The following is a 13086-nucleotide window of genomic DNA, read 5'->3' on the forward strand; positions in this document are numbered from 1 at the left end:
TCCCTCTAGTCTTACACTGCTAAATTAGGGACGGCTAGCACAGATAGCCCTCGAGTAGCTTTGTGCGAAATTCAAAACAAACAGTCAGAAAATTTAAGTTCTTGGTTAAGTGACGAACATTTATATTACTTATATTATATTCCTTGATACAATTTTATATTAAACATTTGTTTATATCCACTAATAATATGCCCTTTCTTCTTTATATTATCTATTATGCGGAAATTTCCAGACTTTGGGACACATTAATTGTGATCATTTTAATCACTCTTTAAATGACATACATTTCTATTAAATCTACCTCCTCGTTTTCATTACTCTCATTTCAGTTTGTTTTGTTAGTAAAAGTTTTGTTTCTTCTTTTTAAGCATGTTTTTACACAACAGGATATTATATTGGTGCGACCACCACTGGTATCGAAATCCAGTTTCTAGCGTTATAGGTTAATAGAGAGACAGACTTACTGCAGAGCTACTGGAGGCTATTAGAGATATAAATCAATTTAACAGATTTATAATGATATCAGTTTTAAAAATTTCGTTTTGGAATTTATTTTGCTAAGAAATAATACGTTGTATTTTTATATTTACAATTTAAATATTATTTTATGCTACTTAGTTACCTATAAAAATGGGCAGTGGAAAATGTAATGGAACTGAGAGAAAGTCTGTGAACTCAAAGCGATAGTTATGGCGCCTACGTTGCGTAGTGCTGCTTCTGCTCCCAGAAAAAGGCGGGCATTTCAATCATTACCAACTTTTTCGAATAACTTTGATTACTTACGATTTTTGAGCGACACGAAAAAAAAACGGTTGTGTAAAGAACGCACTAAAAACTCGTCAAAAACGAAAAATGTAAGTTCTCTAATAGTAACAGTAAATATTAAGAATTAATTATTCCTATTTTCATTTGAAGAATCAAGCTATTATTTTATTAGTATCACTAATATTAATTAGTACTAATAGTATTAGTAATAATATTAATAATAGTTCTAATTTCTAGTATACTTGCAATTCGTGATGACGAGAAACCCACTTGAAGTAAAAATGTATCTCAAGACGACTGGTATGGGTAGTAAAACGTTATTTTAATAAAAGTAGAGAACAACGTTATCTGAGGATAACCTAAGAAGGCCAGAACGTTCTCTATTTTAACAAAAGTTTTAATACCCATACCAGCCTCTTGAGATACTTAGTGTACTTAAAATTATAGTTATGAATAATATAAACTAATAATGCGCGTATTACTCGTATTCAGTATAACGTATTACTATTACTAACTTGTAGACCGACTAATTAGATCACATGATTATTCCACTGACCCATGGGATAAAGAACTGTGGTTTCTTTGTTATATCATGAAGATAATAACTGAATAAGACAACAGGTAGAGAGAGTTGAGATATTTTGATGATAAATACAGGACAGTATCTGACTAGGTGGCCTTGAAGGCATGAAGATGTAACTATAACTTAAACACATTTTAAAGTTAAATATACAGCTATGTAAAATAAACTTTATAATTCTATAATACTAGGAAATAAAATGTTTTCATTTATCATAAAATAATACAGATATTCGAAACTTTAATTTAAAAAATTGATTCACAGACATGCACAGAATATGAACTCGAATAATGTTATAGAGCTATCATGATATCTTGTAAGGTAGATAGGTAATGTTTTAACAGAAAATAACAAGGAACCTATTGGTCATTCTAATTTCTAAGTGGCCCGATTCACAAAAAATAAAAATAAATAAATATTCAAAGTCACGTTTTATCATTCAGATATTTATCAAGCCTTCCCTTAAATTTACTGCTTTAGTTGTAATTGAAGGCAACCAGTTTAAAGTCTCATACAAAAATTAAATTATCTTAGTTGAAGACTAACTCTATCAAATTCTACTACTTAAAGGTAAGGCCCAAGTTGGAAGTAGGTGGTATTGACTAACTGCCTCTCTTCTAGCTTATCATTCAAATTAGGGATAACTGGTGCAAAGAGCTCTTTGTATGATATTTAGCAATCAAAATATCATTTTTTTTGCAACATACAAATCAAATCTTGTAAACATTTTAAACCTTGGTAGTAATGTAGGTCTAACTCTTTAAAAATCTTTTTGTTTAATTGCCAAATTATCTCCCAATTGAAATTTGCATTCCTTTATTATCTTTATGAAGTAAATCATACAAATTATGCATTATTAAACAATTACAGATATTAGGTGCAAGTTTAAGGTTAAATTGAAAAGTATGATGCAGTTCCAAACAGATTATTCCTTTTTTTTATATGCAAAAACGGCTCGTTCGGGTTGAGAAAATATTTTACATAGAAGGTCGAAACATTGTTTGCTCTTCTATGTAAAATATTTTCTCAACGAACGAGCCATTTTTGCATATAAATTTCTCAACAAGTGGGTTTCTCAACATCACAGATTATTCCTTGTATCTGTATTATGTATGAACCAATCAAGTTGCACTAACTTGAACTAATTATGATTGAGGGTTATTTGCCAAATATATACCCAACTTGTCAAAAGATCTAAATCATTGTATAATAATGTAAACATCCTCTGTGCAGCTACACTCCTCATAGGTTTGCTGTTATAAAAAAAATTACTGATTTTCTAATTTAATTATGTATCTCTATCAGTATCATTAATGTAAGTACAAAGAAGCAAGGGCACTAGCACTAAACTTTTAGTTATTTCATTTGTAACAAGGACCCTGTGTTTTCCTATCCAACCCTTTTTTATAGCCCAGTTAACTAAGCTTTTCCCAACCCCTAACATTGTGAATTTTTAGCTTATATATTGTATGGCATCTTATGCAGAAATGTTTTTTTGAAAATCTAAGAATGTAAGATCACTACTTCTTTCATCCAAGTAATAGGTAACATTCTCAATGATAGATAACAAATAAGCAATATAAGATTTCCCTATAGTAAATATATATTGGTTTTCATTTATTATATCCTGTTTCCCTAGAAGGTTATGTATAGTTTGTTTGTTTTTAATCAGACAAGTTTGTCTACTACTGCCTCCTTTCATTTTTTAGGCAACTTCTTATCAACCTATTTAAAAATAAGAGAAGCATGATGAACTATATATTTATTAGAATTGATATGCCAAAAATAAAAATGAGAGACTTAAGTGTTTGATTTTTGATTTCTGTTAAAGCCCTGGGGAAAAGTTGCTTTATACCATGTATTATATCAATGTTAAATCTCAAGCTTTTTTGCTTGTGACCAAGAGATTAATATTTACATGTTAAGAGGACTGTTACAATATTTCTTAGTTCATACCATCACTGTTCTTTCTACCTGTTTCCTGGAGAGACTTATGATCAATCAGAACTTGATGCTTTCATTGAACAGTTGTCATCTCCCTTTTTAATCCTAGAGGACTTTAATAGACAATCTCCTTTATGATGCTGATATTAATGGGAGAGGTGTTATGTAGAATGTATGCTCTTGAATCATAACCTATCTCTCTTCAATACCAGTCTTTATACTTAATTTCATGCACCTAGTCAGTATTTTATTGCTATTGATTTTCTGTTTGCTTCCTTTCAATTTTCTTGGAGGGTCAACAGTGACCCATGGGGCAGTGTTTGTTTCCAAATCATTTTGAGGGAGACTGGCTGTGATCAATGCCATCTAAATTGCGTGCCTTGGTGGAAGCTGGACCAGGCCAACTGGCCCACTTTCACTGCTCTCTCAGAATGTGATCCTGCTGTCATTTGTAAGCCATTGATAGATGACTCTGTGGCAACATTGACTAACTGCATTGTCCAGACAGCTGCTCAGTCTATTCCTAAAACATCAACACGTTTTCTGTGGTATCCTTTTCCGTGGTGGAATCGTGCCTGCCAAATGGCATGAAGGCTCAAAAACAGGCCTGGGATACCTTTTGTAGGGATCCCACACAGCTTTTTAGCTGGCCCATGCACATGCTTAGCAGGTAAGATGTTAAAGTATGAAGAAATTTTGGATTAAGTTCACAACCAGTATATCTTCTACCACCAGTTTTCAAGTAATATGGCACAAGATTCAGAAGGTCAGTGGACATTATACTTCCGTTCTTTTTTCGATCTTTGTCTCTGATGGCAAGGAAGTTGCTGATCCCTAGAGCATTGCCAATACTCTCTGCAAAAGCTTTTCTCATGCATTTAGCACTTCTGCTTCCTTACTCTGCTTAGCCTCCATTAAGACTCGGGCAGGACAATCACTTCTTTCCTTTCTGGTTAATCATCTGTGTGACTATAATCACCCCTTTACACTGGTGGATTTGAAGCTTGCTCTTTATTGGCCTAGCAGTACATTGGTCAGACCTGATGTTATTCACTACATGATACTGTGCCATCTCTCTCCTCACTATTTTTCTGGTTGTTTTTAAGCAAATCTTGTAGAAGAATGCTTTTTCTGATGCTTGGTGCTGGGCTATTGCCATCCTTTTTTCTAAGCCTGCGAAAGGTTCCAAGATTCCTTCAAATTATCTTTCAAATGCTTTGATGAGCTGTTTCTATGAGATCTTAGAAATGATGGTTAATGCTCATCTTGTTTGGTTCCTTGATTCAAACAACCTCCTCATGCTCACTCAGTGTGGGTTCTGATGACAGCATTCCACTGTAGACACCTGATTTGATTTAAAATTTTTTTCAGAGAAGCTTTTCTCAAGTAACAACAATCTGTGTCTGTATTTTTAACTTGAGTAGGTCTACAATACTACGTGGAGGCATGACATTTTGTGAGACCTCCACTCATGAGTTGTGTAGCCATTTACCCACTTTTATTGAGAACTTTTTAAAGGACAGGTGATTGCAAGTTTGTGTGGGCTTGATGCTTTCCTGTTCTTTTTCACAAGAACTTAAGAGTCCCTCCAAATGGGATCTATGTTGATGACTTCCACTCATCATGTCAGTCATTGAGCATGATGTTTATTGAGAGGCAGCTTCAGACCACACTCAGTCATTTATTGAAGTGGACAGCAGTTCGTGCTTTTACATTTTTTTCTAAAACCATTTGCATGCATTTTTGACACCACCAGAATATTCACACCAGTCCTAAGCTCAGTTTTGGTGATGTTGCTCTTCCTGTGGTCCTTGGGGCAAAGTTATTGGAGCTTATCTTTGTTTCACTTATCAAGCAGCTCGGCATCAAGTGTACAAGGGCATTGAACATCCTCCATGTCTTGTCTTCCACCTTTTTTGGAGCAAATCAATGTTCTATTCTAAAGACCTATTGTGTCCTCATTTGATTAAAGCTGAGCTATTGGTCTCTGTTGCCAGGATCTTGGCCTTGAAGATATTGGACCCCATTTACCATCTGGGACTTTGGCTCTGCACAGGGACTTTTTGCACTTCATCATTCCAGAGTTTGAACACTAAGTCTCACAATCTTCCTTTACACTTTTGCCATTTGCAACTTTCTTTACTGTATGTTTCAAAGCTTTTATCCTTACCACAGAATCCCATCTGGGGTTGTCTTCCTGTGTCATAGGACCATGCTTTTTCAGAATAGACTAAGTCTGTCTGCTCTGGTACTATCACTGCTGTACCTGTACCATATATGGACTAATGTCCTATATTAAAGGTTTGGCTGTCTCTGTGCCAGTTGGCTGTCGACTTGGAGCTTGTAGCATGATAATAAGCTATTCCAGATCAAACCCTCTATTGTTCTTTGACAGTCCCATTTATGTAAAAATTGGAAGGAGGAAGTTGTCCTGGTGAGACTACACATTGGTCACAGTTTTTAACCCATTGCTGTTTTTTTTTGTCTAGGCCTGAGACACCAATGTGTGGCTTTTGTGAAACTCAAGGCACAATAGCCCATGCTTTACTATCATGCCTTCATTACGACCATGAGCAACGGCACTATTTTAGATATGTTTTTACCATGAGTTTACCCCTGATGCTGGACAGTGTCATTGGTGATGATAACACTGTCCACCTTATATTTTTAACTTTTTAAGGGCTATTGGTCTTTTCAATTTTATTTAAGATTTGTATCCAAAATTTGGCTATTGTTTTGTTTTAACTCAATTTCTTTTAGCATGTTTTAGTAATTTCATTATCAAGGAGACTGCAAATAGTGGTACAGATTATAAGGAAACTGAAAACAATTTTTGCATCTTCTCGTACCAGTTTCAGATTATTACATCCTCTCTTGCCTATTTTCTTTGCTGAGCTTTGTCAGAGGTTTTAGGTTAGTATGTGAACTAGACCTGGTAAATTCTTTTCCTGTTACCATACATTTTTGTGTGGTTTATAGTGCCTTAGGTTTTCAACTCCCTCCAGTTGCATTTTTCAGAGGCTCTAGTTTAGTGTTGTATCACAGTTATCTCTGTGTTAATTAATACATTTCATGGCACCCTTATATGTGTGTGTCATGATTTTTTTGTATATTCCGACACATTATAAGTTTCTCAAAAACAAAAAAAAATATGCAAAACTAAAACGCAAGCTAAACTGAAGGAGAGACACAAAACCAAAGGTCACACGAGGAACTACAACATATGTTGTTTTCTTAATGTTTTTTACTACTGGAGAGTTTTCTCTGCAAATAGTGTCTTCTCTTAGTAAGAGACAGGTTGAATCCATCCCTAATTTGAGACATAGGACTAGGGAGCTCCCTTGAAGTGTGTAATACAGGACACCGATTACAATGTCTCTCAAACACGTTCCTGTGAATACGTCCAGCTAAATGGAACTTGAATTTTCTCTTGGATAGAAGTGTGTGCTTCTTCCTGTTCTATCTGTTGTAACAGCGTCTATCTTGTATTTCCCCAAGACGAAAAACATAATGCCATAGCCGCAGTATGTATTCACATTCTACCCACCTTTGTGACATGTTACCACTGGCACTTGATTTTTCCAATATCTTTTACTGTAAACCTCACTGTGATGTAAATATAATATGTAAATGAAAAATAACAAGTTGTGTGAAGAACATTTCCTGCTTGAGAAGGGTGCAGTCTTATCAGTTGCTGCTGCTGTAGTTGAACCCCAATCTTATAGAAGCCATATCTTGTGGATTTTTCCTTTCTGTTAGTTTTTCAAGAAAGAGCTCATCTTTGTAAATGATCAGGAATAGTCCCTTCATCATTGTTATTTTAGGATTTTATCTCATAGTGATGTAAGTACCATTTCTGAAATTAACTTGTTTTTTGTCTGAAAATGTATTTCAGATAGACACTTTTCTTGCATCATCTATTCTTCCCTATCCCAGTGCATTTTTTCCCTTGTCAAAAAATAGTCTTATCATATGATAGTGTTCACAAGAATCCTCGCATATGGAGGGCATGTTTACCTCCTATTGATAGAAGAGTACAGCATTTTCACAATTACAACACAGGCCTGTGTGATACATTTACAGGTGTGTTGGGGAAGGAATTTGTTCAAGGCTTGTCACATGTGCAGAAAAATTTCAAGGCAGTTGCTTTTAGTTGTTAAGAAAGATAAGTATTTATCAGAAATACATTAAAAAGTGTTTATGTTAATAAATTTGTTTATCAATTACTGAGTATTATTTGGCCAATTTTGAGTTGTCTTTTAGATACAAGAGGAAATATAACAAGAAAATGATAGTTAAGCTTTATTTTTTAATTAGGTCTATAAACACATGTAGCTTTTACAACCAAAAAAATAACTCAGTTTCCTTATCATTATGTAGACTGGCCTCTGTATTTTCTTTATCAAATAATTGAAAAGAATTTGCCAAATGAAGAAACAGTTACAACATTGTTGTTGGGAGCTGTTTTATTTTGATTAAAATACAATCCAGACTTGCTTTCAGGGAGAGTGGAAATTTGCTCAAGGAGATGAAACAATGAAAAGAAGACCAAGAAGAAAGAAAAACAAAACTGAGAAAGAGAGAGGATGTTCAAAATAAAAAAAAAAATAAGAAATTTATGAAATGTTAAAAGACCAATGGGTAAGACATAGGAACTTAAGAGCTAAAAGAAAGAGATGTGAGATTTATAGAAGGATTAAGAGCAAAATTTGATTTTATTGAAGGCAATATGAAAGAAGGTACTGGATAGGTGTAGAATAATTATAAGAGTAAAACTGGAATAGCATAAAATATATCTGAAGTGCAGAAAGCCTGTAATGACAAGAACAAAGATAAAATAGCATCAACAAAGCACAAAAAAATTTATGAAGTACAAAAAGAACAAAACAACAAAATCAGTGAAGAAAAAAAATATCAGTGAACAAATAAAATATCTGTAATATAACTTTGTAAAGTCAAGGTGAAAAATATCCACACATTTTTCTGCACAAGCCTAAGACTTGTAAGCTCAGACATCATTAACTGTGAAGTAAGGAATAGGAGAACCCATCTGATCTATATCTGTAATGACTACAAAATCTTCCAAAACTGATCCATCTATATCATTTTCTCATCAGGTTATAGAATTTATCAGACTGATTCAACTATTTTAAATAATCTAGAAACTAACAAACTATGATGGGAGCATACCAGCCTTAATTTGATATCATTTTGAGGTGAACAGGATGGAATATTGAACAAAAAGCTATTCATCATAATATCCATTTAAAAGGACTAGCCTTAACAATGTTAAGTCGTAACACTATCAATCATTGATGGCTACCTCATGAAACAAATAAATGTTATTACTTTAAAAAAGTTTAACTTGATAGGTTTGAAGATTTACAAAACTGTAGGAAAGCTTTCAATATGATTTTTAAAAACTAAGAAATCCAAGTTAGTTTATAAATGAGAAACAACTTGTTGATAATGTTGAAACTAAAATTTTTTTCAAGATATTGTTTGTCAGTTGTAAGCTTAAAAAAAGTATACATAGTTTATCATCAGTAGTCCTTATCGAAAACTTCATAATAACCTAAATCATGGAAGTGGAGGTTGCAGAAGGTCTAATTAATAGAATTGTTAGGCAACTGGATGAAAGAAATAAAAGGTATATAAATAATACCTTTGTTATAAATTATGTCAATGCTCCAGATAATTTGTATCTATAAGGACCAATAATTCCACGATAGATGGAACCATAGCACCGATAGATTTACATAAAACACCAGCACTGAAAGGAACAAATTGGTCGGCATGCAATGAAGCGTGTTTGCCAACTATTACGTCATAGATGTAAAACGTCATGGAAACAGCTGAATGACCAAGAGGAACTTAAGTTCGAGGACCCGCATATTTTGTTTCAATTTTCACTCAAAAACTAAAGTGTTTAAAAATATGGCATCCACACAGGAATTCTACCTAACCAAAGTACAGTTTCTAAGGCAATTATTACATTTTTGAAAATTCACCTTTAAAGAAGTCAATTGTAACTATTGTTTTTATTTTACTTGTATTAGCCAAGTGACATTGTTTTGCATATATTATCTCAATGTATAATCATGAAGATTTTTACTGCTGAAAGTACAAGTGGCTAAAACTGAAAGAAAAGAAAAAAAAGACACTCACATGCCATGAATTTGAGAAAAGATAAAACTCTGGTTAAGCAAGTTTATTTAACACTGATGTGTAAACAAAAGTATGAATATATTAAGTGTTATGTTTCTATGTAGCATTTAAGAAAATTGGAGTCTTAGGTATAATAATTGATTATGTAGAAAATAATAGTAGTTTGCTTTTTTAGGAATGTGACCTTGAAGAGAAGATTGATTTTGAAATGAAGATGAAAGAAGGTATTATGAAGCTATTGGCTGTATCTAAACATTCTATTCAGACTTTAGAAGCTTCCAAATCTCTATTAACTTGTACTGAACGAATTAAAGCATACAAGGCAGAACGAGAACATCAATCTCTACAGAGTGGGTGAGTAACGTTTTGTAGTTAGTTATCTCATTGAAGGATCATATAAAATATGTATTAAACTGTCCACCCTCTAAGTATATCTTAAGCATTCAACTAAACTAAGAAATCGTGAAGAATTGTTGTCTTTTTTTTTTAATTCTTGTTATTTAAACACTAGTTTGAATTTACATGGGAACTATTAATACACGTACCATAATTTGCTAAGCTTCTAGTTAGTGTCTAATCCTTCCTGAATTCTACTTGTGATGGAAGTAATTATTTTTGCTTACTGAGTAAGGAAAGAATTGCACTGTTCAATTTAAGATTATTACAACAGAGTTCTTATTGAACTTTGTTTTAGTTTCCAGGTAGTTGTACAGATAAACATTATGCTTCTTGTAAGGGAAAGAAATTAAAATAGAAATGAGCTACATGTTGGTTTAATTTTAAATGTGTGATGAAACGTTCCAGTAGGGTACATTACCTCTGCTAGAATAAAAGCTCTTTATCAGTGCTGCCATCTATGTGCAAAAAAATAATGCATGCCACAAACCTTTTTTTCTCTCCTCTGTTGGAATTGACTAATTCAAATGTGTCTTTCATGTAAATCATCATGCAACAACCCTCCACCAGTAAAAGTGTAACATGCTTCAGAGATTCTTGCTGGTTTCTCCACTCAAGGAGTTTCTGTAGTGAGGTGTATCTCCTCTCGCAAAGATGGAGTTACATTTACATCACCACGTGCACCTGCCACCATCAAGGCAGATTATCTTAATTGCAGGGTACGGCCATACATTCCAAACCCTCTCCGATATTTCTAGTGTTAGAGGTTTGGTCACTCAAAGACATCATGTCATGGTTCTTTGATATGCGCTCGTTGTGGTGGCAAGGACCATGATGCCTATGAGTGTGAAACAGACCCACATTGTGTCAGTTGCAATGGCTTTCATCCATCCTACTTTTGTTCTTGCCCTAAATGGTTGGAGGAAAGAGAGGTGCAGTGTTTGAAAACGATTCATAATATTACTTATCCTGAGGCTAGAAAATTGCTCTCCACCACTTTTTCTCAGATGTATGCTGCTGCATTTCGTTCCACAACTACAGTGGGAGTGCAGACAGATCTCTCTGTGCCTCCAAGAGAACTGTTTTCAAAACAAATAAAAAGCATACCATGCTTCTTACCTCCATGGTTAAAAAGTTGATGAATCAACTTCTACACCTATCTCTCTCCTTTCTATACATTCCAACAAACCCCAAGATCCACATCCTTTGGTTCTGTGTGCAGGCATTTCTTCAGATACATCTTCTTCTCCCACCCCAAGATGCAAAACAATCATTTGTTCATGTTCTCAGTCACTGGAATCCCCTTCCAACAACAAAGACCTGCCCATTTGAACCAGGGTAGGATCCATGGAGATCGACAGACCTTCCTTGAATAAGGACAGTGAAGAAAAAAGGCGTGGTCATAAACAGAAGGGTTCTCCACCAAATTTGCCTACACGTCATTAAAAAATGGCCACCTTGATACAGTGGAACTGTCAAGGTTTATGTTCTAATCTGGATGACATCAAAACACTGATTGCTTCCTACCATCCTGTATACCTTTCCTTTCTGAAACCTGCTGATACAGTCACCTTTCAGCAGTTTTCTTTGTACAGAAATAACAAGCTGTGTGATGGACAAGTGCATGGAGGGGTGGCACTGTTGGTTGAACAGCATGTGCCCATCCTGTCTTTGCCACTCAATAAACACTTGGAGGCCATAGTCATCCGTGTTTCCTTGGGTCATACTATCACTGTTTGTTCTCTCTACCTGTCCCCTGGAGAGACATATGATCAATCAGACCTTGATGCTCTCGTTGAACAGTTGCTGTCTCCCTTTCTAATCCTGAGGGACTTTAATGGACATCATTTTCTCTGGGGAAGTGCTGTTATTGATAGGAGGGGTCGCTCTGTAGAGTGTATGCTCTCTGATCACAATCTTTCTCTTTTTAATACTGGTTTTTCCACTTATTTTCATGCACCTAGTCAGTCCTTTACTGTTATTGATCTCTCAGTTTGCTCCCCTTCATTATTCTCCCATTTTTCATGGAGGGTTGACAATAATCCATGAGGCAGTGATCATTTTCCTATAATTTTGAGAAAGACTGGCCGTGGTCGATGCCACCCAACCCGGGGTACCCTGGTGGAAGCTGGATCACGCAGACTGGCCCATTTTCATTGCTGTCACAGAACTTCATCCTGCCATCGTCTGTCAACCATCAATAGACGACTGAAGAATGGAGACAACAGAAGAGGTAACAAAGAGGTATGCTGAAGCTGGAGAAGCTGTGGAAACCACAGCTGAGTCAGCCAGTACAAAGCAATCAGAAGGATTTAACACAGAGTGATATGGTTGATTGAAATTACCCAGTTAAAAGTCAAATGGGGAATAAACAGCCAGAGCAAGAGAAAAAGGGACCAGAGACCAAAACATAGGTAATTTGTAGTTGAGGAATGTAGCAAAATCATCAATGAGAATAGCACCCTACCAAAATCAAATTCACTGGAAAACAAAAAGGTTAAGAGGCCATCCACTGTATACCTTTGTCTAGATAGAAAAGCCAACCTGCAACAAGATTAAAAGCTCCTGATACATGACATAATGATGTGAATTTCTCGCATGTGAGCCTAAAAGAAGATGATTCAATATAATAATACATAGGAGATGCAAACAAATGCCACCCTGGTTACTGAAGTAAGCAACAACTGCAGAATTACCAAAATGGATCATTTATGTATATCTATCTGTAAGTTTAATTTGTATAAATAATCTTATTAACACTATTTATCCAGCAGAATTAAAAATTGAAAAACTTCAATATCTAATACAGAAGTACATTATTTTACATTTAGAAATTAAAATAATTGATAAGGATATCAATGTAAATATTTTTGATAAAAGAAAAAAAAACACTTGCCTTTCCAGTTTATGGTATACTCTCATTTAATAGTAATGTACCATACCCTTCCTTTATAAACCTTATAACTTCACAATTATTCAGATATTGTAAAATTTGTAATAATTTACAATGTTTTATCAGTAATGTTGAAATACTGATAAAAACATTAATAGTTAATGGATTTAATAAGGAAATTTTAAATAAAATTATTAAATTATTCTGTAACAAATATAAGAATGTATTAAATAAAGAAATAAAAATTAGAGATGTTTTACTTAAAATTTCTGATAACTATTTTTAGTGACGAATAAGGTCATTTAACAACATGGCACTACTTTATGTGGATGTACACCTT

The 13086-nt window shown here is 34.3% G+C and overlaps 1 protein-coding gene across 2 annotated transcripts in view; it reads left to right on the forward strand.

The window, feature by feature from the left end:
- Window positions 1-426: 426 nt before the first annotated feature.
- Window positions 427-13086, forward strand: part of LOC143240241 (rhotekin-2-like) — a 102345-nt gene continuing 89685 nt past the window's right edge. The window contains exons 1-2 of one of the 2 annotated variants that reach the window (XM_076482375.1): window positions 427-854; window positions 9633-9811. In XM_076482375.1, coding sequence (XP_076338490.1) covers window positions 690-854; window positions 9633-9811 — 344 coding nt within the window. In that variant the 5' untranslated portion in view covers window positions 427-689. The remainder of the gene's footprint in view (window positions 855-9632; window positions 9812-13086) is intronic. The other variant, XM_076482376.1, reaches the window with a different exon arrangement.

This window comes from Tachypleus tridentatus, chromosome 13 (assembly GCF_004210375.1).
Source record: "Tachypleus tridentatus isolate NWPU-2018 chromosome 13, ASM421037v1, whole genome shotgun sequence".
NCBI classification, from domain to species: domain Eukaryota; kingdom Metazoa; phylum Arthropoda; class Merostomata; order Xiphosura; family Limulidae; genus Tachypleus; species Tachypleus tridentatus.